The sequence below is a fragment of the Artemia franciscana genome, chromosome 13 (assembly GCF_032884065.1).
Source record: "Artemia franciscana chromosome 13, ASM3288406v1, whole genome shotgun sequence".
In the NCBI taxonomy this organism is placed as follows: domain Eukaryota; kingdom Metazoa; phylum Arthropoda; class Branchiopoda; order Anostraca; family Artemiidae; genus Artemia; species Artemia franciscana.
The window spans coordinates 9172722-9197665 of NC_088875.1; the positions used below are offsets into that span (position 1 = coordinate 9172722).

At 36.0% G+C, this 24944-nt stretch overlaps 3 protein-coding genes across 3 annotated transcripts in view; 2 read left to right on the forward strand and 1 right to left on the reverse strand.

Annotated features, from left to right (window-relative positions):
* LOC136034483 (calcium uptake protein 3, mitochondrial-like) overlaps nt 1-15312 on the reverse strand; it is an 83916-nt gene extending 68604 nt beyond the window's left edge. The window contains exons 1-2 of the mRNA XM_065715698.1: nt 15257-15312; nt 1699-1908 (exon numbers count right to left, since the gene is read on the reverse strand). Of these exons, the coding sequence (XP_065571770.1) occupies nt 1699-1896 (198 nt within the window). The 5' untranslated portion in view covers nt 1897-1908; nt 15257-15312. The remainder of the gene's footprint in view (nt 1-1698; nt 1909-15256) is intronic.
* Nucleotides 1-24944, forward strand: part of LOC136034486 (protein phosphatase methylesterase 1-like) — a 219045-nt gene that overhangs the window by 176496 nt on the left and 17605 nt on the right. The window lies entirely within an intron of this gene.
* Nucleotides 22688-24944, forward strand: part of LOC136034484 (poly(U)-binding-splicing factor PUF60-like) — a 53277-nt gene continuing 51020 nt past the window's right edge. Inside the window, exon 1 of the mRNA XM_065715699.1 lies at nt 22688-22800. Coding sequence (XP_065571771.1) covers nt 22756-22800 — 45 coding nt within the window. The 5' untranslated portion in view covers nt 22688-22755. The remainder of the gene's footprint in view (nt 22801-24944) is intronic.

The following is a 24944-nucleotide window of genomic DNA, read 5'->3' on the forward strand; positions in this document are numbered from 1 at the left end:
GCAGTCCCTCCCTCTTAAATACTATTCTCTCCCCAAATTCATCCGATCAAAATTAAAAAAAGAACCTTTGTTCAAAACAGTCTAAAGGTCAAATAACCATGCCTCTGTGGTTATCAATCCCACAAGCAGCTCCTGGAGCGAGAGCTGTAAGTTAAGCTCGTTACTCAATGTTAACACATAAGGTTTTAATGGAAAAGATTTTTGTATGAACTGGGGGGGGGGCTCATTCGATTGGATATCAAAAGTTAGAGTGCACATTTTATGAGTTAAAAGTGGTCGAGGGGCTTCCACCCCCACTCTATTTTTCCCCAAATACATCCGATTGATAATTTTAAGATGACCAAGTTATTTAAAACAGTTCAAAGGTTATATAACTATGCCTCCAGGTTAGCTACTGGTGCAAGGGCTTTAAGTTATGCAAGTTACCTATTGTTAACATACAAGGTGTTTTTTTTTTATACAGAAAAGAGGGCATGTTTGATCCTTCAAACAAACCTTAGGGAAATGTCAAGAAGAAGGCCAAACACAATCAGAAAACATTTTTCCTTTATTGGTTGTGAAAAGGAAATACCAGCAATATTTACAATGGCTGATGGTTTCTGCTGTCACATCGTTCGGAGAATGTTTAGGGGCATCTTCAACTACATCAAGAGGTACCATGTACATCCAGTTTTACAAGACGACATATCTGCAATGTGTCGAGAACAGCGAATGTCATAAACCTGAGGATATGAAGGATTTCAGGGCATGTTGAAGAAATGTTGAAAAAAAGGCTGGAGCGCAACCAGTTCCCCTCCCATATCCTTTTTAGCTGCAATCTCCTCAAAGACACCTGATCAAAATTCGTTATCTAGATTCACAAAGGTCAAATATTTTGAACAAATATATTTACAACTTAACGTCCAGAAAGATCTGATTCATCTGGAAAAAAGAAAAATAAATCAGTCTTAATGGTTTGTGACATCAGATCTTCCTTTTTTTTGCAAAAATAAAATAAAGCTTTTTCATGAATGATCTTGACAACCGTCTATATCATAACTTTAAGAAACAAACAATTCTAACAAGGCTGAACATGTAAAAATTATAACTTGTGTTTCACCCAATAATATTGACTCATATTTTTAGAATACTGAAAAATTGAGTTCAGTGGTTCAGTTGCACGATGGTTCCGTTACACGAGGGTTCAATTGCAAGGTGGTTCAGTTGTACGATGGTTCATTTGCACGGGTGTTCAGTTACACAGGGATTCAGTTAAATAGAGTTGAGCTGCACGGGGGGTTTAGTTGCCCGATGGTTTAGTTAAACGCGGTTGAGCTGCCGGTGGTTCAGTTATACGAGGGTTCAGTTGCATGGAGGTTCGATTATACAGGGGGCTCAGTTGAACAGTGGTTCAGTTGCAGGGTGGTTCAGTTATACGGTGGTTCATTTACAAGGGTTTAGTTGCTTGTGGTTCAGTTACACGCACACCATCATTGACATGGTCATTCATCGTTGTTACTTGTAAAAAAAAAAATTTCTTTTCGTAGCAAAGACAATTGTTTTCTTTGTTTTTCGAAAATATAGCAGTCTGACCCCAGGGTTTTGGACTAACAACAGCAGAACAATCTTGACAGTATTTGGAAAACACATCTATTTTACCAGCAGTGACTAAATAGATTACTTGAATAAACAATTATAAAATATAGAAATGGTGCATACCTCGATCCGGGTTTTCTTGCTAGCAGCTTGAACATAAGGAGCCAAAGACATACCAGATAACTTAGACCATCTATAATCCCGGGTTTGAGGATTAAAATAAATATATGTACTGAGTATGATGCCACCAGTACTTATTAAGACAACTGATCTAGAAGCCAACACTTGCACAACTACTTTTCTCCAAAACTGACTTCTCATTTTCAGTCTACCCTGTAAATAATATATATGAACATACAATTACCGCAGTTTAAACGTAATTCTGCTTAAACCAAATATATTCATTTTTTTATATTTCTTATATTCATATGAGTTTTTTTTTTAATCCTAATAGTCCTCTAGTGGGCCTTTTGCAATTTATCTTTGATGGATTCACCCCCTGCAAATATCTCTTAGTTTTCAGGAATATATCAAAATGAAGAAGTTATATTGACATTGATATAGGGCAATTTTTCTCCATGGAAGATTATATTTAAACTTACAACTGTGCATAATAAAGGGAATTCGTCCTGGAGGAGGATTGGGAAATACGAAAGCAGTACATTTTTGTTCCACAATTTTTCAGGGTGATGGGAATGAGGGTTCAGAAGGGTGGGGAAAGCCCTTCTCCTGTGCCCAAGTATGATGATATTGGTTTAATTCCAAAGAGTTTAAAAATGAAAACCAAGTCAATCAGAATGTAAGATTTGGCAGTCTTTGTAGAGCAAAACAACCCCTCAGGAAAACATAAGAGAAGCTCCAGAAATGAGAGATAGGATTCCTTGATTGACGAACAGAGCAGCATATTTAAATTATTGCAATTAATTTTTTAATAACAAAGATAAATATGTTGTTTTGACCCAAACTGGCACTGAACTAGCAGATCTCTTGAATCTATCAGGAGAATTAAAAGTCCTCACCTCTAGGGAATCGATTTCTCCTTAAACTCCTCTTTAGACATACATCTTAATCAGATTCCATCATCATGTGCAAGAGATCCGAGATTGATTCTTTGTTCAAAGAACCTGTTATCATCCAGCTTCATTATCCCTCTGTATATAAGTATAAAAAGGTGACGGGCACACTCCCAAGAATTGCTGGGACCAGGAGTTGCTAATATCGAAAACCAAATCTCTATAGCCTTATTCAACCCATCAGACTTTCTAATGAAAATGTGTGAACTGACCTGCCAACTATGGAGTCCAGGCAATCAAACTGCTTAAAAAGCCCAAAAGCCCTATGATAGATTGCGTACCTACTAAAAGCTGTGCCTAAGTTAGTTGCATATGAGCTCCATGAACTTGTTACAGATGTCTGGGACAATGAATAAATTCCTGATAAGTGAAGGACAATGATAAGTGGAGGATTTGCAATAATACTTTTAAATAGGACCCATAACACTAGAAACTCCTGAAAGCGACCCAATCCTGCAGGATTTACACCAAGCGTGGGCTGTTTTGACCAGATCTTTAGCATATAATAGATCCTAAAAGATCACTTCAAGAACCAACAGAAGAAAAACCCTTAAAAGATCATCAAATTGTTGAAGGCATACTATGATTAAACCAAGGCCCAAGTTAGAGTCGATAGTGAGCTTTCTGATTTTGTCATGATTGAGAAGAGTTTTCGTCAAGAACACGTCCTCTCATTTGACCTTATTCAGCTTTGTAATCGATTAGATTCTTATTTCCCTTGACAAGTACAAAGGTGTAGCAGTAAGCCCTTTCTTCTCTGTCATGGATCTTGATGGTGCTGATGATGTAACCATAACTACTGAGTATATTGCAGATGCCCAGGCTATGATCAACAAAGTATCAAACAGAGCACTCTCAACTGGCTTCCAAGTAAGTCTACAGAGGAAGAAAAAAATGCAAACTGCTGGGATAGATTGCACCCCCCCCCCTCCTCCCTGTGACTTCAAATGGTGGCCAAATCCAGGATATTAAGCCGTTCAAATACCTTGGCTCCATGATAAACGTAATAGAGTAATCCTCAGAGTAGATACTGAGTCGAATATCATCAGCATTGAACGTCTTTCTGTAACTGAAGAACTCCCTCTGGAAGCGAAGTGAAATCTCACTAGGCACAAAGCGCCGAGTCTACGAAGCTATAATACTTTCTGTTCTTCTCTACGTGGGTAAAACCTAGTCTCCAAAAGCAGCAGAAGCATGGAGCTTGAACATATTCCATCAAAAATACCAATGATATATACTACGCATTCACCTTTCAGATAGAGTCTTGAACGCAAAAATCAAGAGAAGATGATCTTCACCTGTCTCTGATCATGTCAAAATTAGGCGTCTGAGGTGGTTTGGTCAAACCATGCAGAGATCAGAAGAGCATACAGGTAGAAATATCTCGAATACCTTCACTACCATGAAGGAAGAAAGCAGAAGGACAGACGAAAGCGTGGCTGACGACAGCCAAGTCCGACCTTGAGCCTATCGGGGGCTTTCAAAAATTTGGGCAACAAAGATCGTCACTGGCTTGACATTATGGAACCTGCCACCCTCGAGTGATATCTCTGGCAAGAAGCATGTCGTCGTCGTCGTGTACTGGGCACCAAGATGAGCCTGGATGCGGCTTGAACGTGCATCAAGAACAAGTACAGATAACCTATACGGGGAGACGTTCCGCACTGAGTACTTGTAGAACAGTTTTGTGAGACACTGCATCTTCATTTGGAGCCGTCTCCCAATAGGTGTTATCCTTGGAACAGATGTTTATTCTTGTAAAAAGAAGTTCGAGATACACAACTGTAGAGACAAAACCTAGCTAAATGGCTGACTAGTGGTATTTCCTGCCCTAAGTTTCTAGCAGCCTGGTACCATGAATCTTGTCATAAGATAATATGCGGCACAAAAAGCCTATAATCTCCATAAGGTAATTAGATCAGGTGCTGCGTCTGAACAGATGAAGTTCTTGGTTGTACTAATTTGTCTAGTAGGCCTATATTTAGCCATAGTAGGCCTAGACAAACATCAGAGAAAGAAGTAGTAAACATATTTACTGAACTTTTTCTAAATTTCAGGTTTGTAAGCAAACAGGTCAGATAGTCATTATTTCTAGAGTAGATAAACTAAAACGCATCTTTGAGCTGTAATTTTTTTTCTGACAACTAGTAGGTACTGAAATTACAAGGTAAGAGAAAAAACAGCCACCCAGCCTACCTTCAGCACCAATGAGACTGTGAAAGAAGAACAGCTTTGGTAATAATTTTAGTGGAAGGTTACCTTATTCACAACGATTAACATGGTGTGATTCAAGTCCAAGCCTCCTTGGGCACAGCTAAGGGAAAATGAGGTCTCCCCATCTCCAAAGTCCCAAGGCGACGGCACATAGCCACGCCACCATGCTTCGACGGTCCATACTTGTGTTGGCGAAAGTCCAAGGCATGATTGATCTTCAGCTTCCCAATCGGATTCTTTCTTCAAATTAATCTATACGAGTTGGCAACGATCAAATTAATACAGTCCAGATCCCAACTTGTTTGACAGGTTTTGTTGGGTGGAATTTATCACGTACCAGAAACTGTGCATACAAAGGTAAATAGATCACTTCATAGCATTTGACATAAATAGATCACTTGATACCAGTTGTGAAAGTAAACCTGGTTTGTATACTTTGAGGTCATTAAAAAATAAGAAGAAATGTTTTTCAGTGCAAAGCAGCTTTCTGGCTTGACAAAGCTGATGAGACAAAATGAACACAGATAAGTAAAAAAGGTGAAGTTGATGTGTGAAGACTGTAAAAAAGCTGCAAAGCTGTCACTGTTTACGATTTTGATGACGAATACCATAGCACCCATGCATCAAAGTACTATTTAAAACAGTTCTATCGAGTTCGAAGAAAGATCCTCTATCCAAATTTGTCCAAAAGAAACTCAAAAGAAGAGTTTATATTCTTATGGTTTCGTTAAGTCAGTGACACAGTTTGCCCAGCGCTTAATGCAGGGCTCCCACAGTGTCAACAAAGCTAATAAAGTTTTTCATGAAATTTCGAACCATAAAGTTAGTACCAGACACAAGGATTTCACCTTTTAGACTTTAGAGAAATTTTCAAAGAAAATAACTGAAGTAGTCAGACATGGAGCTGAGAAAACCATCTTTTTAGCATTTTTTTTTCACTTTTAATAGGTAAGGTTTAGATCTTTTAAGCAAAATATTTCAACAAGTATATTATATGCAGACAATATTGTGTGTGTGGTTTATTTGAAATTTCCCACAAGTCTTCTGCTATTGGCTGAGCTTTTTGGACTTTCTTGAAGAAGTTAAATAAAGTTTAACTCTTTTCCAACAGCAATAAAGTCAAGAAAGTTAAGGGAGGAAAACTTCTATTAACCTTGTGGACAGCTTTATTAACTTTAATGACGTTGTGGGAGGCCTGCATAAAAACAAAATTGAAAGCTCAAAGTACTAATTAATGTAGTGCTGTTACTAGTGGTAGTGACTTTGTTGACGGAGATAACAAAGAAACTGAAGAAGCGAGGGTAAGTGTCAACCACCTCGCCTCAAGAAAACTGGTGGAAAATCGGAGTCTGAATCGGAAGAATCAATTCAAGATTCAAGAAGAATCAAATCACACTCAAGATTCAATCCAATACTGTTGTTCTGGAGATGAACGAAGAAAAAGTGACACACTGTCACCGCTACTTCTCTCTTTGGTAAGTTTCTCATTTTGTACTTTAAAGTGGATATACGGACCTGGTTCCCCGTCCATTTACTTAGTTTCTCTTTTCGCCATTTTAAACCTCTAGGTTGAATCCTTTAAATTTCTACTACCAAGTCTTAAACACAGAATCACACTAACTCATCACTCTTAAAACGTTTTTTTTTTCTTTTTTTTTAAACATGATCTCAAGGCCACCTGGTCAATTTTGGTGGTTCAAGGATTTTAAGCTGACATCCAAATTATTTTTTATTTCCTTGCACATGTGTTATAGGAGCTCTATTAATGGCCTTCCCCATGTATTCTCAATAATCTCTATGGCATTGAATCGTGTGAAAAGTGAAGGAGGATTCTAGTACGGACAGACTAACAAACAAAACTTTGGATAGCTCTTTTCGAATGCCAAAGAGCATAAGCGTGCTCATCCACTTATCTATAGAAATTCGTTTTTGCAAAAACCGTGCCCGTGACTTCAGCTGAAGGTGAGCGGATCTTCAGTAACATGAAAATGGTGAAAAACTGACTGAGTTCAACCATGGGCGATGATAGACTTGATTCACTTATGCTCCTCTGCACCAAAAAAAGACATAGCTGCTGAGACGGAGTCATCAGCAATTGGTGATCAGTGGAAACTGAAGAAACAAAGGTGTACCCATCTTTAAGATTTGTTGTTTTTTTAAGTTTGTTTTTGAGCAATATAATTTTATAATAAATTGAGTTAAATCCGGTAAGTTAAGAATATTCTAAATTTAGCTTACGTGGCCGCATTTGTTACCACACCAGACGATTTTGTTGATACATTCCTTATATTCCCTCTCTAAACTCGAACCCCTACCTGCGCCCCTGCAAAAATCTAAACATTATGTATATTTTCATGGCTTTGAACAAAGTGAACTACATTTTGTTATCAGTCATGCTGGATCAGTTAATCTAACCAAAAAAAATTAGATGTCTTCTTTAATCTTTCCTAATTAGAAACTCACCATGTTCCGTCATAGGCACACACAGGCCCAACCCGGGCGAGGGGGGAGGAGCCCATAATTTTGTAGCGCTGTCCAAGTTTAGGAACCATTCTTTTTCCAAATGTGTCATGAGACTCTGGAAGAGTCTAAGCAAGACAACTGTGAGTACACTAACCATTGACAACTTCAAAGCCAATCTAAACAAGGAGTGAGTGACTAAGCAACAGTCCTCGCAAAGAGATGCAGCAGATAGCATCATCATCACTGACAGGCATACAATGAACTTTTCCATTTTGCTAGCAAGCAGGACTTAAAGGTAATTTAGTCTCTAGTTTAAAGATGTGCATCCAATATTAGCCTCTACTGTTGACTATCAGTGCATTTAAAGTTGCCTGGGGATTTTGTATTTGGTTTAAATATTCAAGCTAATTACATAGTGTGCTTTGGATTTTCTAGGAAAATTTCCATATTTTATGGACTTGATTTTTGGACTGTTTGATTGATTCAAGTTGATCGTCACTACTAGCATGGGCCTGCCCCCACAAAAAAGTAAGTTATTTAACCATATTTTAGATTGTCAAATAGTCAAGATGAGCAATTTCTCAAGTTAGAGATGTAGTTATAGCAAATCTGTCCCTTATCCACTGCCATGAATGCGAAAAACGTGGTTTTAGCAGTTCGTAACCATATGGACCTCTCTGATGTTATTCCAAAAGATCTTGTTAGTGCTTTCAGACCCAACAATGCCAAATAAATTCGCTTCTGTAGTGTGAAGAGTTTAAGTCCCAAGAAATAGTAGCCTTAGTGTGTTGAAAAGCAAAAGTTTTTAAAATTGGACATTTCTGTTCCAGAGAATCTTACAAGTAAACACAAACGATCAATGGAACGCGCGGGCATTATGGTAACACAAATGTGTGACCAAACAAGGGTGACATTTTGTGAAGTTGTAGGTCCTAAGCTCAGGTCACCAGATGATCTTGACTGATAGTTCAAGAGTTTCTTTTTTGCTCTGCATTTTATGAACTGACCTCTGTTTATTTGTATTTTTTTATTGTTATTTAAGATACCAGTTTTCCCTCTCGCCAATAAAAGTGGGCTACTTCAGTCATTTACATTTTAATTGCATAGTTTGCAGTCATTTTTTCCAGTTTTCCTTTCCATTACTCCAACAAGTTCAAGTTTCAGTGCTTTTTTTTCGTTTCTCTCTTACTAAGTTAGTTTTTTCTTCTTTTGCTTATTTTTTTTCCTGAATTTTGAGCTCAGTTTTCACATTGATATTTCTGTTAGGAACGTTTTCATTGTCCTTTCAGGTGGGGTTGGATTCTAAATCAGCTGGAAAAGTAATGTTCCGTGTCTATTCATGATGGTCCAGGTGATATAACTGTTTTATTAAAACGACTCTGTGCTCTAGAAAGAAACCAGCTGGGTGTTGAAGGGTTTTTCAATATCCCCACTGGGTGTAATGACAAAGCAATATATGTAATTTGTTTTCTCGTTCAAATAGTGAATATGTAAAAGATTTTGATTATATTAGAGGGGATGGAGGACTGCTGGTACTGCATCTAAATATTTAAGGGCTCATTTTGTCTCTTGATCAACTGAAGATTTTAAAGGATGATTTATAGCCACATGTTGTTGGTCTATGTGAGACTTTTTTGGATGGTTCAAATGATTTGCTGATGGATATGTCTGTTTTTTTCTAAACAGCTCAACTGAGCTCAGATAGGAAATGGGGGTCTTGCTTTTTATGGGTCAGATAATTTTGCTTATTCCATTCATATAAATCTTTCTTGGAACATGGAAGGAGTTTTGAGTTACTATTTATTGAAACTTCAGTCTCAGGAAAAAAAAGGTGGTTAGTAGGGAGGTTTATTACACTATAAGTGATTCTATTCCAGATTTCTTATATGATCTTAATGACATAATGAAGTTGACCACAAACCAGCCATGTCATAGAGTTGGTTATGGGTGACTTTAATTTAAATCTTTAGGATGATTCTTTTGTCTCAATAGTCTATGTTGCTGAAATGTTTTCTTATGACATGCTGCCAACAACGTTTATACCTGCCAGAATAACTGAGACAACAGCTATTCTAACTGATAATATTTGTTCTTCTTTACCAATTCTTTGTAGTTGTGTCTTAGTAGGCAACATTTCAGACCGTTTTCCTTTTTTTGAAGTTATTCCTTCCTGAACCTGTGTCTTGTAGAAGTGCACTGCAAATGAGTAGTTCTTATTATATCTCCAAAAGAATCTGCAATGTTTAGAACTGTGTTTGATGGGATGAGTCTGACTCTTAGCAGACTTCAATACAAATTTAATTTATTTGTACTCAGGGAAAACTGCAATACCAACTTGCAACCTGTCATATTCACAGGCTCCACAAAAAAATGGAGCCTTTAAACCCTTGGCTGACTCCTGGTTTACTCAAGAGCTGTAGGAGGATGAAGTATCTTTCTACCATTACATTTGCCAGCAATTATTTCACTTTAACTGAGCTTGTTCAAGCTTCTTTTGATATTGGTATTTTCCCAGAATCATTTAAGAGTGCAAGGGTGATAGTTCTTTTTAAAAATGGTTCAAGAGGCAATCCTTCATATTACACCCAAACTCTCCTGTAAGTATTTAGCAAAATTTGTGAAAAGGCCATGCTATCAAGACTCAAAACCGTTTTTGATGCAAAACAGCTCATTCGTGAATTTTAGTTCGAGTTTCATGACAGTCATTTGACACAGCACCCATGTGCTTCACTCCTGAGTTTCATTCGTTTTTTCCTTAGATGCTGGTTCAATCCCAGCTGCTCTATTTTTGGAAGTAAAGATGCTGTTTAACTCCTTGCCAAATGGCATTCTTTTAGGAAAACCTGGCCATGTTAGAATGTGAGGTACCATTGGTTCCTTGAACCTGAATCAAACCCTTCCTCATAATCTATAAAATTGAAAATTAAGGTGTTTGATTACTCAGGCACTTCTCAATTATTAATCTAAGAGTGAAAACTTGGTCAATACATCCTCTATCCTTCCGAAAGTTGTACTGTTCTTCTCTTAAGACTTTGTCTACAGCATCTCTAAGTCTAAAAAGTATCATCATACTAAGTAATTTGCTACATACAGAAGCCAGGCTAATGCCTGTATAATTACAACACTCAGTCTTATCACCTTTATTATACAGGTTTATTATAGTTTTCTAAAATTGCTGGGTACCCTCTTTTTAGAAATTGTATTTGAAATCTTCAGTAATTTACCTTAAACTTTATAACCATGATATTGGAAAAAATCATTTAATACATTATTAGCATCTGGGGCCTTATATTTTTTATTGATTTAGTACTATCACTAATTCTTTCTTGAAAAATAAATCTTCCTTCACTTTCAAAGTGTCACAAACTTTTTCATTCTTTTCTTAACCATTTCCTGTAACTTTATCACAGTTCAGCACATTCTCAAAATGCTCTGCCTGTTTCTCTTCAACTATTTTTTTATCACTAACTCTTGCCTATTCTTATTGATAACTGGGACAAGTCCAGATAGATTACTCCCTCTCAGCTTTTTAACATGCCAGTAAAATATTTTACTTTTATACTGTCTTGTTGATCTTCAGCAATTTCATCTATGGTCTTCACTTCACACCTCCTCTATTCATATTTTAATGCTTTCTCCGCCTATAGGAAGCTATGATCACCATCACAGATTCCCAGAAGGTAGTTACACTTCCTAAATTTCAGCTTTAAATTAACCTTAGATACTACTAGATGGTGATTTTTACCTTTAATACCCATAACAGCAGTATTATATACTCTGGTATCTTTTATTGATCCAGCCAGTCTTCTGTTTACAATAACATAGTCAATAGATTTGGCTGTCTTATTATCATGTGGAAGAATGGAGAAAAAGCACACTCATCAAGCTTTTCAAGAAAGGAGATGTATTAAAGTCCGATAACTGGAGGGGAATAGCCTCCTTTCTATCCAGGGAAACTATTCTCATATATAATCCTCCACTGCATCCAGACAGCATTAGATAAGCACTTAAGAGAAAAAACAACATGGCATCTGCCCATCTTACTCCTGCTCAGACCTTATATATGTCCTGTACATGTTGACTGAGGAATGCAACAAATGGAGGCAAAAGATGTACCTTGCCTTTGTGGATTTCAAAAAAGCCTTTTACTCAATACACTGAGAGTCACTGTGGAAAATCTTCTGACACAATGGGATTTTAGATAAACTGGTATTTCTGATCATTGTGCTGTACAAAAACATGGAGTGCTGTGTTCAGACCCACTAAGGAAATACAAGGTATTTCAGTATCATGTCTGGGGTTAAACAGGAATGTGTCCTCTCCCCCCTGCCTTTTGTCTGTTTTATCAATTATGCAGTTCAAGATTGCACAGGGTTTGGGATCCAAATATGTGATAATAAATGACTAGCAGATCTTGATTTTGCCAACAAAATCACCCTGATTAAGGCAAACAAGGAAAGGCTCCAGGAGCTTCTTGATGTCATATGAGAGAAAGCAAGTCTTTTGGGACTGAAAATTAGTTTGGACAAGAAAAAATATGGTAACAAGCAAATCACCACTTGGCATAAAGTGTAGAGCAGGTAGTGAAATTCAGGTACCTTGGAAGTACAGTTGAACAGACTGGATCAAGCAAAAAGGAGGTACAATCTATGATTGGAAAAGCCAGTGGAGCTTTTAATTGACTAAAGCAAATTTGGCAATCAAAAAAGTACTCCCTGAAACTGAAATTGAGGCTGTTCAACAGTAACATCCTCTCTGCCCACCTCTATAGCTGTGAATGCTGGAAACTGAAACAACAGCAAGTGAAAATGATTCTCACATTCAAGAACAACTGTCTTTGCAGGATACTGAACATTAACTAGAGGGCCCACATAACTAACCAGACAGTTTGCTCTATCACACATCAGTCCCTGGTAACAGATGTCATATGCCAATGAAGATAGCACTACTTGGGACATGTTATCTGTATGGTGGAAGATAGACACCCCAGAACAGTACTCAAGTGGCAACCAGAGGGAACCGAAAGAAGAGGAAAGCCAGAAAATACACCATCATACATACCAGCAGAACCTGAAGATTGTCAATTTGACCATCCAACCCCAATGAGAAGACATCTGGGCAGCAGCACATATGAGGGATGATTGGCAGCTCTTTCTGGATGCCCTGGTGGAACAGGAGGGTCTAAGCTAAGGACTATCATGTGAGTACCATGTCAACTTATGGACCATTTTATGGCCAAATAGTCTATGGTACATGACTAGATTTTCATACATACAAAATTACAGCAGTCTATAACATTACTATTTTCTTTTCTAGCACTAGATTCACCAAGGCTAGGATACTATCTATCCTTATTTCTACCAGCCTGGGCATTAATCCCCTAACAAAAATGTGACAATTCAACAATTCCTGTATAAGCCCCTCCTCCTCTCTATTTAACATAATGCACTTTCACTAATATTCCTAGCTGTGTGTCGAACTTCCTTCCCTATTACAACATCAGAAACTTCCATAACTATTTTCCTAAAATTACTATCTATCTTCTACATTTTCTCACAGGTACTCATCCTGGAGTCTACCATTGTCATTTGCTTCTTGGAAGGTAGGTACCCTTCCTAAGTTTCAGCTTCAAATCAAACCTATATACTAGTAGATGTAATCTTTATTTTTAACATCAAAACATCACTCTTATATGCCCTAGTATTTTTTATTGATCCAGCAAGTCTTCAATTTACAATAACCTAGACAATAAGGTTGGCTGTCTTACCATAAATAACAATACTGTGTTAACATATGAACCATTTTGTGATCAAATACTATATTGGTTACAGCTACATTGTTATACCTGCAAAAGTGCAGCAGTCTCTAACCCTTACTATTTTCTTTTCCATAACTAAGTATACCTAGGCTAGGATACTATCTATCCTTGTTTCTACTGACCTGGGCATTAAAATCTCCTAATAAAAATACCATATTTCTACCTACAACTCTATTTGCTCCTGCAAGTGAAATTTATCTGAATCACTAGTATCTCTATCAGTTGGTTCTGAAGGAGCATATACTGCTAGCACCTTGCACATTTTAGTCAGAGTTCCTATTGGGTTGCAAAATATAATTGTGTTGACACATACAAACATAATCAGAATTAATGAGTTCATTATAAATAGGGCTTAGATAGGTTTCTCTAGTATCTCTATTAAGGGTGACCTTTTGGCAGATATGTTTTTTATTTCAACTGCCTCCATAAAAACTTGCATGAGACCTTTGATGGGGACAATAATGAAGGTGTTATAAAATAAAATGAAGTGGCACAAGTAGTCATAGATATGTTGAGCCAAGGTGGAATCAAAAATCTCATGCAAGTTTTCAGGGAGGCAGTTGAATTGATAAAGCATATCTGTCAAAAGGTCAACCTTAAATAGATATACTTGAACACCTATCTAATCCCTATTTATAATGAACTTATTCATTTTAATTGTTGTCAAATCTATCCCTAAAACCCTATCTTGCAACCTTATAGGATCTCTGATAACACTATAAGCCTACCTGGTAAGCAATTAGCCTTTAAAAAAAGCTTCACATAAAATTAGAGTCTGAATTGTTATTCACTATCAAATTTCTTATTCAATTAGTCTTTGTTTTTGTGTATTAGTCTTTCTTATATTATTCTTAGTCTTTATTTAACTGGGAAGGGTCTTCTTCTAAGTTCTGTCTTTAAAAATATTATGCTGTGGACTCCTATCTGTCTTTTTTATTATTTTATTCTGTACTGAAGACAGTTGAACAGAGATCTTAACTAAATTATTTTTATGGTTTTCTTATATTTTTTACTGGCTGTTATTATCCTTGTTATCTCATTTTTTTGTCAAGCTTAGACAGTGTCATCTTAGGAATTATTTATAAACTGTGTTGTTTACATGGAAAGGCTTGACTAGGAGTAAAGTTTGCAAATCCATCTGCTGTCAAAAGATTTTTATCTCTGTTTAATTTATATCCTTGTATGCACTTTGTTTACTTTTCCATATTTGCATGGGACACTTCCAACCATAGTCTAGCCTCCCATTTTTGTTGTGACAGAATAAAATTCCCTGTCATTCCTAGCAAGAGTCTAACTTTACATGTTTAATCATTGGGATTTTGGGTAAAATTCTAGTTAATTGACTTCTTGCTATCTCAGAAAAGGTTTATGTTAGGAAAATAAAACTTTCAGGGATGAATCTACAGACTAAAGTATGTCCCAGGAAGGTATTTTGAAGCAACTACCTCTACTCCTTCTCTCTCTAGAGGGCCCTGACCTTTGATGACCTTTAAAAATATGTGTTATAAAAGTGAAACCTTGCGAAATAGATCTGCTTGAATGAAGTACAACGAAATTGTTCTCAGCTTCATACCTTTGCTCAATTCCATTTTATAAGGTTTTAAAGATATGCAAATACATTTCCTAAACTTTGAAAAAAAAACAATGATATTGCTCAAAATTCTACTCAAATAACAGGAATTGCATTTTCAGAACTAAAGACAGAGAAAAAGCAACTAGTAACTGAAAATTAAGGTAAAATGTTGTTTTGTCAAAATTTCAATAGGTATAGACCTGTCATGTAGGCAAATTTCAGGGCCCTCTAGAGGGAGAAGGAGTGGAGATAGGTACTTTAAAATACCTTCCCGGGACATATCTTGGCCTTTAGACCCATCCCTGAAAGTGTCGTTTTCCTAACCTAAACCCTTTCTGAAATAGCAAGAAGTCAATTCACTAGAATTTTACCTGATTTTGTTTCATGATCCCTCTCCTTTACTGGCTGTGGAACCTTTGTTGGATTAGTGATTTCATACATTGTGGACTATGATTTTTTTTTAAGTGATTGAAATACATCTATATGCTACTTAATGAAAAAATAGACAAGACCAATGATAAAACAGAAAGTATATTATACCCTAATTAGATTTAGGGAGTAACTAGTTTGAATATTTTTGCCGTATCTTTTTTGAAGCCTTAAGGCTACTCAATATTCGACGATTTCTGGAAAACTAGAACAGGGAATAATAAACTGGTTAGCGTGGATTACTAACCAATAAATGGACCGACATGCCATAAATCAGGCAATGAAGATGGGTTGTTCCGTTTTCTAATAGCCTTATCAAGCAACAAATTTGAAAAAAGTGCTATGGGGCTTACTAAAAAAGATAAGGTAAAAAAGGTAAAGAAGAATACGGCATTAGGCTTTACAGTCCCTACCTTCAAAAAACTCACAGGAATGTTTATTCCACGTATGAACGGGGATGCCCTTGTCGCTACACTCCTTCAATACCCTAAATGTTTTGCGGTTATAAAAGCTTCTTATTCCAGATCAACCGCTCTCGTTTTTCAGCAGTCGTTCCTAAAATAATGGGACACAAATTCAAACTTTAGCGTAAAGAGCGAGGGGTTGAAAAAAGTGCAGTCCCTCCATACGCAGAACGATTTCTGTCCGTTTTACGTTTTAATGTTGCTTCTTACTTTTCTTCGGAAATATTTTTTTCATTTAATTTCTGATCTTTTTTCAAATCATGCTTAGACCTAACCAAAATATGATGTGGTCTACTATACCCACAAACCCCCAATTTCTTTCGGGTAAGTTGTATATTGATTGGTAGTGCCCAACTTTTTACTGGTTAAGAATCAAAATTTTAGATTGTAATTAAAATTTTGATTTTGGTCACAATTTTTGGTGAAGAGCAGTTTTGTTTACTAAAGTGTTTAATATTTTTATTACAAATTTTTGTGTAGACGGAGAGCAATATTGCTGTTAATATTGATAAAAACTTGATCTTTTATATGGATGAAGCCAAGGAGACCTTTACAATGGGTCGTTCTGACATCTAAATACATTGCATACATGTATTTATAAACAATGAAACATTGTATTTGAATAGGAATAGAGAGATATTACCATTTAAAGTAACCGAGAAAAAAGCTCTTGGTAACACTTGACAATAAATTAAATCAATTTAGTTGAATGAAGCTTTAAAAAAATGTCAGAAACATTTTTTGCAACATGAAGAGACGAACCACCCCGCAACACCTTTATTCAGGCTTAGTATAAATGAAGGAAGACAAGATATTAATTCCTATGTCTCACACCCCTATTTTAATTTATCTTGAGTCTTACGGAGAGTAAAACAATTTTGATACTGAAATGGGCAGTTTTATGTACCTAGCATCCATTTTCTGCCTACACAACAACCCACCGCCATTACTTCATAATAGCTGATGTGTAGTTAAGCATCACTAAATACAATTTCATGAAAAATCAAGTGAACCAGTTTAGTTAAATCATACACTGAATGTAAGTATAGATTATATATTTTTCTTGGAGTACTTTACTTTTCAGGATCAGATGCTCCACTGTACTACATTACTTTCTTGTAATTGGAAGTCCATTGCGTATTATTTTAATGCTCCTAAAATGATTTGCTGTTTCAGAATTTTCAATCGATAGGAACTTCAGACTTTTTGGGGCAAAAATAGTAGTTTATGACCACAAAATGTCATAAAACATTACTTACCCATGATCAAATCTTTTCGGCGACTTCAACAGGGTACTAGAACTTTTAATTTCCATCCAAACGAGCCTCTCTTGATCTCTTCGGATCATCAGTTTTCCATAAGCTTTTTTCTGAAAAAAATTCTAAATTCTAATTTTTGTAAATAGGAGTTGAAAACCTCTGCAGTAGGTTTCTCTGATACGTAAAATTTAATGGCTTGATTTTGATTAAGATCCTTTGCCTTTTTGAAATGCCTCCCTCCGTTTTCAGAAGTCAGGCAAATTTTCTTAGGCTCGTAGTTTTTGATGGGTAACTTCAAATTTAATAAGTTCTAAATATTTGGAATCATCATAAAATCCGATTCTGATGTATTAATTTTTATCAAAGTTCTTATTTTTAGAGTTTCAACCACACTTCGCCCGAGCTACTCCTTACTTACAGTTCGTTACCTCAAACTATTCGATCAATAGCAAGACCTAATCAGAAATGCACATTTTATGCATGAACCTACTGCCTGACCCACACCATAGTCTCATCTTTCGGCAAAAAATCAAGTTTTCTGAATGAATCTTTTATTTTAATGTCAAGCATGTAGTTCAGAGGTGGAAAATCAGAATGGCAGGTAATTATCTGAAAAGGTTATATAAGCATACATATTTTTCCGGGTAGTCTTTACTAAGTCAATCATTTTATTCGTAATAAACACTTAAAAATGTGAAAGGGCAATTTGGCCCTAGAAGCTTTATTTGTTGTCAGCCACACAATAAAATAACAAAACACCGAAAAAATTGATAAATAACTCAAAAAATCATGTAGTGCGTGCAAAATAAAGAAAAAGGAGAATATACAGTTGAACAGTGAAAAGCCCTTAAAAACAAGCAGTTAGAATAATAATATTGAAAACAGTGGTAATCAGAAATAAAAAAGTAAGGAAAATAGAAAAAACAAGTTGGTATTAGAATATGAAAAAAAAACGAGGAGATTAAAAGATAGGAAGATTCCTGAAAAATCTTTGTAAAAGAAGCGAAAAGAGATATATCAGTGGGATAAAAGCCCAAGTAAAATTGACTAAAAATTGGGGATTTTGAGTGGCTATTGATGAGTGTTTAGGTATGACAAGTTTCCAGGAAGAAGGACGCAGCAAATAAGAATGCTTGTGCAAAGAGGACAGAGTTAAGTGAAACTGAATAGATGGTGATAGAATTCCCTGCTTTACTGAATAATGTTAATTTGGGTTCTCTTTCGCAATTATGGGTTCGAGATATGATATGCCTGTATCTATGTGGAGGTCAGTCGAAGGACTAGGAAGACGAAGTGTTGCTTTATTTTGCTTTCTTTTGAGAAAAATAAAGTAAGCCCAAAAGAGATTTTGTTGGTATTTCCCGAAACTAACCAACATTAAAACAGATATGGATACACAAAAGCATAATACAGTAAAATATTATATCAGGAGAACGATAAAAAGAATTAGTGCAATTTAAAGCATAAGAATACTTGACTACATATAAACAACATAGCTGAGTGCGTAAGAATAAGGAAGCAAATATAGGTTGTATGGGTTTTAAATATCAAGAAGTAATCAAGATTTACACCAAGGAACTTTACATCTTTGGACTGATGTATGATTTTGCTTCCATATAATAGATGGACAGTAGGAGCAAGCATGGACATACGGTATAGTTATTTAAAACATCTCATAGTACTTATTGGCTGTTTGGAATCATGCCACTGCTTGTACACAAAACATTAATTCCGTCGAGTAATTCATTGGCTTTGGAGGTGGTTGAGGAAAGATCATTCTGAGTGACAAAAAAATTACTGTATATCTGGGACAAACCTATTACGAAGGTGGCTAATGTAAATAACAAGAATAAGGAAGCAAATATAGGTTGTATTGGTTTTAAATATTAAGAAGTAATCAAGATTTACACCAAGGAACTTTACATCTTTGGACTGAGGCATGATTTTGCTTCCATATAATAGATGGAGAGTAGCAACAAGTATGGACATACGGTATAGTTATTTAAAATATCCCACAGTACTTATTGGCTGTTTGGAATCATGCCACTGCTTGTCAACCAAACATTAATTCTGTCGAGTAATTCATTGGCTTTGGAGGTGGTTGATTAAAGATCATTTTGAGTGACAAAAAAATTACTGTCATCAGCAAAAATGACTGGATGTATATCCGGGACAAACCTATTAAGAAGGTCGCTAATGTAAATAACAAGAGCTATGAGCTCATATGGCACTTGTGACGAGACAAGAAAAGCTGAGAGCCGAAAGTTCATATGGTATGAGCTCTAACAAAATTCTAAGAATCAATAGATTGATTTAAAAGGAAAATCAGAGGCTTAATGCCGATCAGGATTTAAAATAAGAGCTCTGAGTCAGGATATCCTTCTAAATATTACAATTCATTAAGATCCAATCACCCACTCCTAAGTTATAAATATCTCATTTTTTCTAATTTTTCCTCTCCCTTTAGCCCCCCAGATGGTCGAATCTGGGAAAACGACTTTATCAAGTCAATTTGCACATCTCCCTGGCACGCTTACGAATTTTCATCGTACTAGCCCGTCCAGAAGCACCAAACTGGCCAAATCACTAAACCCTTCCCCCAACTCCCCCAAATAGAGCGAATCCAATACGGTTACTTCAATCACGTATCAAGGACATTTGCTTATTCTTTACACCAAGCTTCATTCCTCCACTCCAAGCGTCTTCCAAGATTTCCCCCTCCAACTCCCCGAAAGTCAACATATCTGGTCGGGATTTGAAATAAGAGCTCTGAGACATGAATTACTTCCAAATATAAATTTCATTAAGATCCGGTCACCCGTTCTTAAGTTAAAAATACCTCAATTTTTCTATTTTTTCCAAATTAACACCCTCCAGCTCATTCAAAGGGAACCGATCCGTTTCAATTATGTCAATCACTGTATTTAGAACTTGTACTTATTCTTCCCATCAAGTTTCATCCCGTTCTCTCCACTCTAAGCGTTTTCCAAGATTTGTGTTTTTCTCCTCCGACCCCCTATGTCCCCAGATCCAATTCGAGTCAAAAGTGATCGTCTGAGCCATAAGATCCTTCTATATATATTTCGAGTTTCATTAAGATCCGATCTTCTATTCGCAAGATAAAAATACCCCAATTTTCATGTTTTTCAAGAATTGCAGTTTCCCCCTACAACTCCCCCCAATGTCACAGGATCTGGTCGGAATTTAAAAATAGTGCTTTAAAGCACAAGATCATTCTAAATACCAAATTTCATTAAGATCTGGTCACCTGTTCGTAAGTTACAAATACCGCATTTTTCCGAATTACCCCCCCCCCCAACTCCCTCAAAGAGAGCAGATCCGATCCGGTTATGTCAGTCACGTATCTTAGATAGGTTTTTATTCTTCCCATCCATTTTCATCCTGATCTCTTCGCTTTAAGTATTTTCTAACATTGCTGCCCCCCCCCAACTGCCCCCACCCCAATGACGCTGGATCTAGTTGAGATTTAAAATAAAAGATCTCAGTTACGAAATCCTTCTAAATATGAAGTTTCATGAAAATCCGATCTTTCCTTCGTAAGTTAAAAATACGTCATTTTTCCTTATTTTTCAGCATTAAGTATTCAGTATTTCTAAATATCATATTTTATTGAGATCCAATCAGCCGTTCGTAAGTTAAAAATACTTCATTTTTTCGAATTTTCAGAATTAGCCCCCCCCCAACTACCCCAAAGAGAGCGTATCCGTTCCGGTTATGTCAATCATGTATCTGGGACTGGTGCTTATTTTTCCCGCCTAGTTTCACCCGATCCCTCCACTCTAAGTGCTTTCCAAGATTTTAGGTTTCTCCCTCCCAACTCCCTCTAATGTCACCAGATCCGGTCGTGATTTAAAAGAACAGCTCTGAGACACGATATCCTTCCAAATATCAAATTTCATTAAGATCTGATCAACCGTTCGTAAGTTAAAAATACTTCATTTTTCTATTTTTTTTCGAATTAACTGCCCCCCCCCCAGATGGTCAAATCGGGAAAAAGACAATTTTTAATTTCATCTGGCCTGGTCCCTGATACGCCCCGCCCGCCAAATTTCACCGTCCTAGCTTATCTTGAAGTGCCTAAAGTAGCAAAACCGGGACCGACAGACCGACAGACAGACAGACCGACAGAATATGCGATTGCTATATGTCACTTGGTGAACACCAAGTGCCATTAAAACAGGAAAGGACCAAGTACCTGTCATTGAGGAACATCTATGTGTATTACAGATAATAAATGAAGCAAAAACTCTAATTGATTCATACTAATACCTTTCAGTCAGGTAAAACATGAACCAATCGTAAGGTACTCAATACACACCAAGAGATAAAATTTTTTAAGGTGAACCATGTGAACAACCTTAATGAGATCTAAAAAGATACTTAAGAAGCACAAACCTTTCCCTGGATTAACGCACACAAACTCAATTGTATCAAAGAGAGCTTATGAGGTTGAGACAGTACGTTAAAAATTATGCTATTGACACGAGAGAAAGGGGAGAATCAAAACCAGATTTTACACTAACCATAAAAGAAGACAGTATTCTGTAAACAACATTATAGAGGATTTTTGACACCATCAGTGGAAAAGAAATCAGTCTATAGTTTAAAACCTAGAATGTTCATCATTCCAATTTATTACGATTCCACCTTCGTTTTGCAAAGTCTTCGGACAGCGAAAAGAACAAAGAACATTCGAAAAGAACTTTCGAAGAACAAAGTTCTTCGAAAGACTATCCACTGTTGTATTATTTTAAATCTTACCAATCCATGAAAAGAAGTCACTTATTGAAATTTTTAGGTGTACTAAATGGAAGTTAAATAAAGCATGCCGAGTAGTAAATAAACATTACCTTTGAATATACTCAAATTGATTACATTACTGGTTGAAGCTTTCATAGTTCGGTTCTTTTCGGTGAAAACTGTACCTGATATTATGCGTTACGTTTGTATTGCTAGTTCAACAAACTTTTCGCTGCAACTAGGTACTTTTCTGAAATCTTATTCGTTTGAATTCAAAATTATTTAGGATTATATTTCAGACATTAAAAAGGTCAATTTTTTCATCATAGAATCTAGTCCTTCAGGACATAAAAGTAAATATATAAGACAGTTAAGGATCTTTTAGAAATATAAGTATTTCGATAGTAATATCCGCTGGGTCTGCTGGTGTGGTTTGCATATGCATGTTTTTTTTTTTATTTGTTTATTACAAATCTTATGCCTGAGAGGCCTTTGAGGTCACACAAATCCAGCTTTTTCTAAAATTTAGCTTCATCTCCATTCGATGAGCTTGAAAAATTTCGAGAAGGTACGATAACAGCGTGGATGGCAATACCTAAAATCTGGGAATTTAGCTCATTCAGCTTAAGTGAATCTGAACTTTGCGCCAATACTAAAATAAAAAAAGGGATAGCCCCTTTCCTCTGCAAGTGATTAAATCTAAGGATAAAGGTTTCCTTTGCTTTTGAAGAAGTTAATATCAATCAATTTATTAAAAGGCAAACTTTTGCACATGCTAATAAAGCCACGTTTTCATTCGCCTTTTCAGATTATATTTGGCTTGGGATGGAATGGCTGATTGTAAATGAAAATGAACCTTAAAAAGATGTGAAAAAGACCACCATATTCGGGCTGTAACTTATTTGGTTATCCGTTTTAACATATCTAGCTAGTTTTGCCTACAAAAGTCAAATGAAGCCGCAGCTTAACCTGATCTTCCAGACTGCAAAAATGTTCTTTCAGGACACTAGGTTTATAATGCCATCTATCTTTTAAAATAGTTAAGAAAATATTATTTGGCTGCTCAGCGGCAACCCAAGTTTTCCATAAGTAAATTCAAGAAGAGAAACAGTCTTTAAAGGAAAGAATGTCGTTTTCTTACCCATATCCTCAAGGATTCTCGAGGACAATGGTATGGTCCAATTTTACTTTTCGATTGTACCTTGGCATTGAATAGTCCAGACGTAATTAACCTGCTTTAAATTGAAATTCACCTCAGAAGATGCTATTCCTAATCTAGTCCTATTTAATAAATTCAAGTTTGGGAAGTTGGCATACTACTTGTGAATTATAGTGAAGACCTAGTTAAGGGAACTCTTGCTATGTGGGAAAGTAGCTGAGTTGGGCAAATGAACTCAAGACCTAAAATAGCCTGTAGGCTTTCTCAGATGTTAGGCCATTAAGCTACTATCTCTACCTTCACATATTTATAGGATGTTGAAAATATTATGATTGGCAGGGCAGTGACCATCTAAATTGTAAAAACAAATGTATAGCTCTAATTTTTGAAAATGTAATTTGTAGGCTGAAAAAGTGTTGCCTGTAGGCTTCCTCAGATGTTAGGCTACTAAGCATCTATCTCTACCTTCTCTTATTTATAGGACATCAAAAATATTATGCTTGGCAGGTCTGTGCCCATATAAATTGTAAAAGAAAATGTTAAGGCTTTAATTTTTGAAAATGTAATTTTTAGTAGCCTAGGCTAGTCTATTTCACTAGGACCTTTAGCTTTATAGAGTTTTTTTTCTAAATTAAAAATTGTTGTAACCTTTTAATTCAAAATCTAGTGAAAACCCTCAAAACACTTCCAGTTTCTCATTTTGACCAAAGATTAGTAAAATTCTAGTTTTGCTACTTTTTCCTACATTGAAAAGCAGCTAGGTGAGGGAAATAAAACTTTCATAAATGAGTCATAGGCCAAAAATATACTCTGGGAAGGTATTACAAAGCTTATATGTTATCCCTCTTCTGATTTCTAAGTTTAAAATCTGTCCAATTGACATGTCTAGGCCTATTACCTACTACAATTTTGTCTAAACAACATTCTACCTCAATTTTCAGTTATCAGTTTTTTTTCTATGTTTTTAGTTGTGAAAATGCTATTTGTGTTAGTTGAGTAGAATTTTAATCCATATCAATAGGTTTTTTTTTCTAAATTTAGGAAATGTATTTACAGATCTGTGAAACCTCATAAATTAGTATTGAGCAATGTCATGAAGCTAAGAACAGTTTTTAGTGCTTGATTTAAGAAGAATATCTACTTTGTAATGTCTAACTTTTACGAAACAGAGATTTTTAAAGGTCATCAACCATCACTATCCTCTACAAGGAGAAGGAGTGGAGGTGGGTACTTCAAAACAGCTTCCCAAAACATACCTTAGTCTGTAGACCCAGCTGGAATGTTTCATTTTCCTAACCCAGCCCCTTTCAAAGATAGCTAAACTAGAATTTTACCCAAGATCTATCTTTCAAGGTTTTTTTTAGATCTTTTTTTTCTTTCAAGGATTTTTTTTTTGATAGATCAAGATCTATCAAGCAGGATTTTTTTTATCCTTAAACTTGTGAGATCAGGTGATTTGTGTGTTGCACTTCCCATAGATCTTTCTACCACATAATCTTTAAAGCTTGTAATGCTGGTGCTGCCAAACTTGCCACTTTGTGCTAGTTTCCCCACAGAATAGTATGGCAAGTAAGCAGATCTGCATTAGCCCAGTAAAAGGAAAGACAAGTACATGAGTTGTGGGTAAAACAATGTGATGAGTTATCAACATTGAATTGTGATAAATGTGAATATTGGCTGTACATGAAGTGTATTGATATTACAGAGCAGACATATGTACTGTTAACTAAAATCATTTAGCACATGGGCTGTGAATAAAAGTGTCCATTATGCAAAGAAGATTCACAGCCTGGTGATGCAAGTATATTGGAAATTGCTCAAATAGTTAATAATCCATAAAGAGCTTGCTTAGTGGTTTTTGAAGTGATTTGGAGGCAACTAATAGAGACTTGGATACAAAACTGAAAGAAGCTGTAAAGGAGTCATTTAGCAGTTTCAAAGATGAACTCAAAGGCAAAATTGTTTTGAAGTTCAAAGACATTGAACACCATGTAGGAAATCTTGAACAGTTCTCAGGAACTGCAATGGATCAAGAACGACTGAAAGACTTATTGGTTGCTGAAGTAACTACTGTCAAGAAAATCTTAACAATGAGTTCAAAAACAAAGTTAGAGCTTTAATTGCTATGGTTTACAGTAAATAAAAGCAAATTTGAA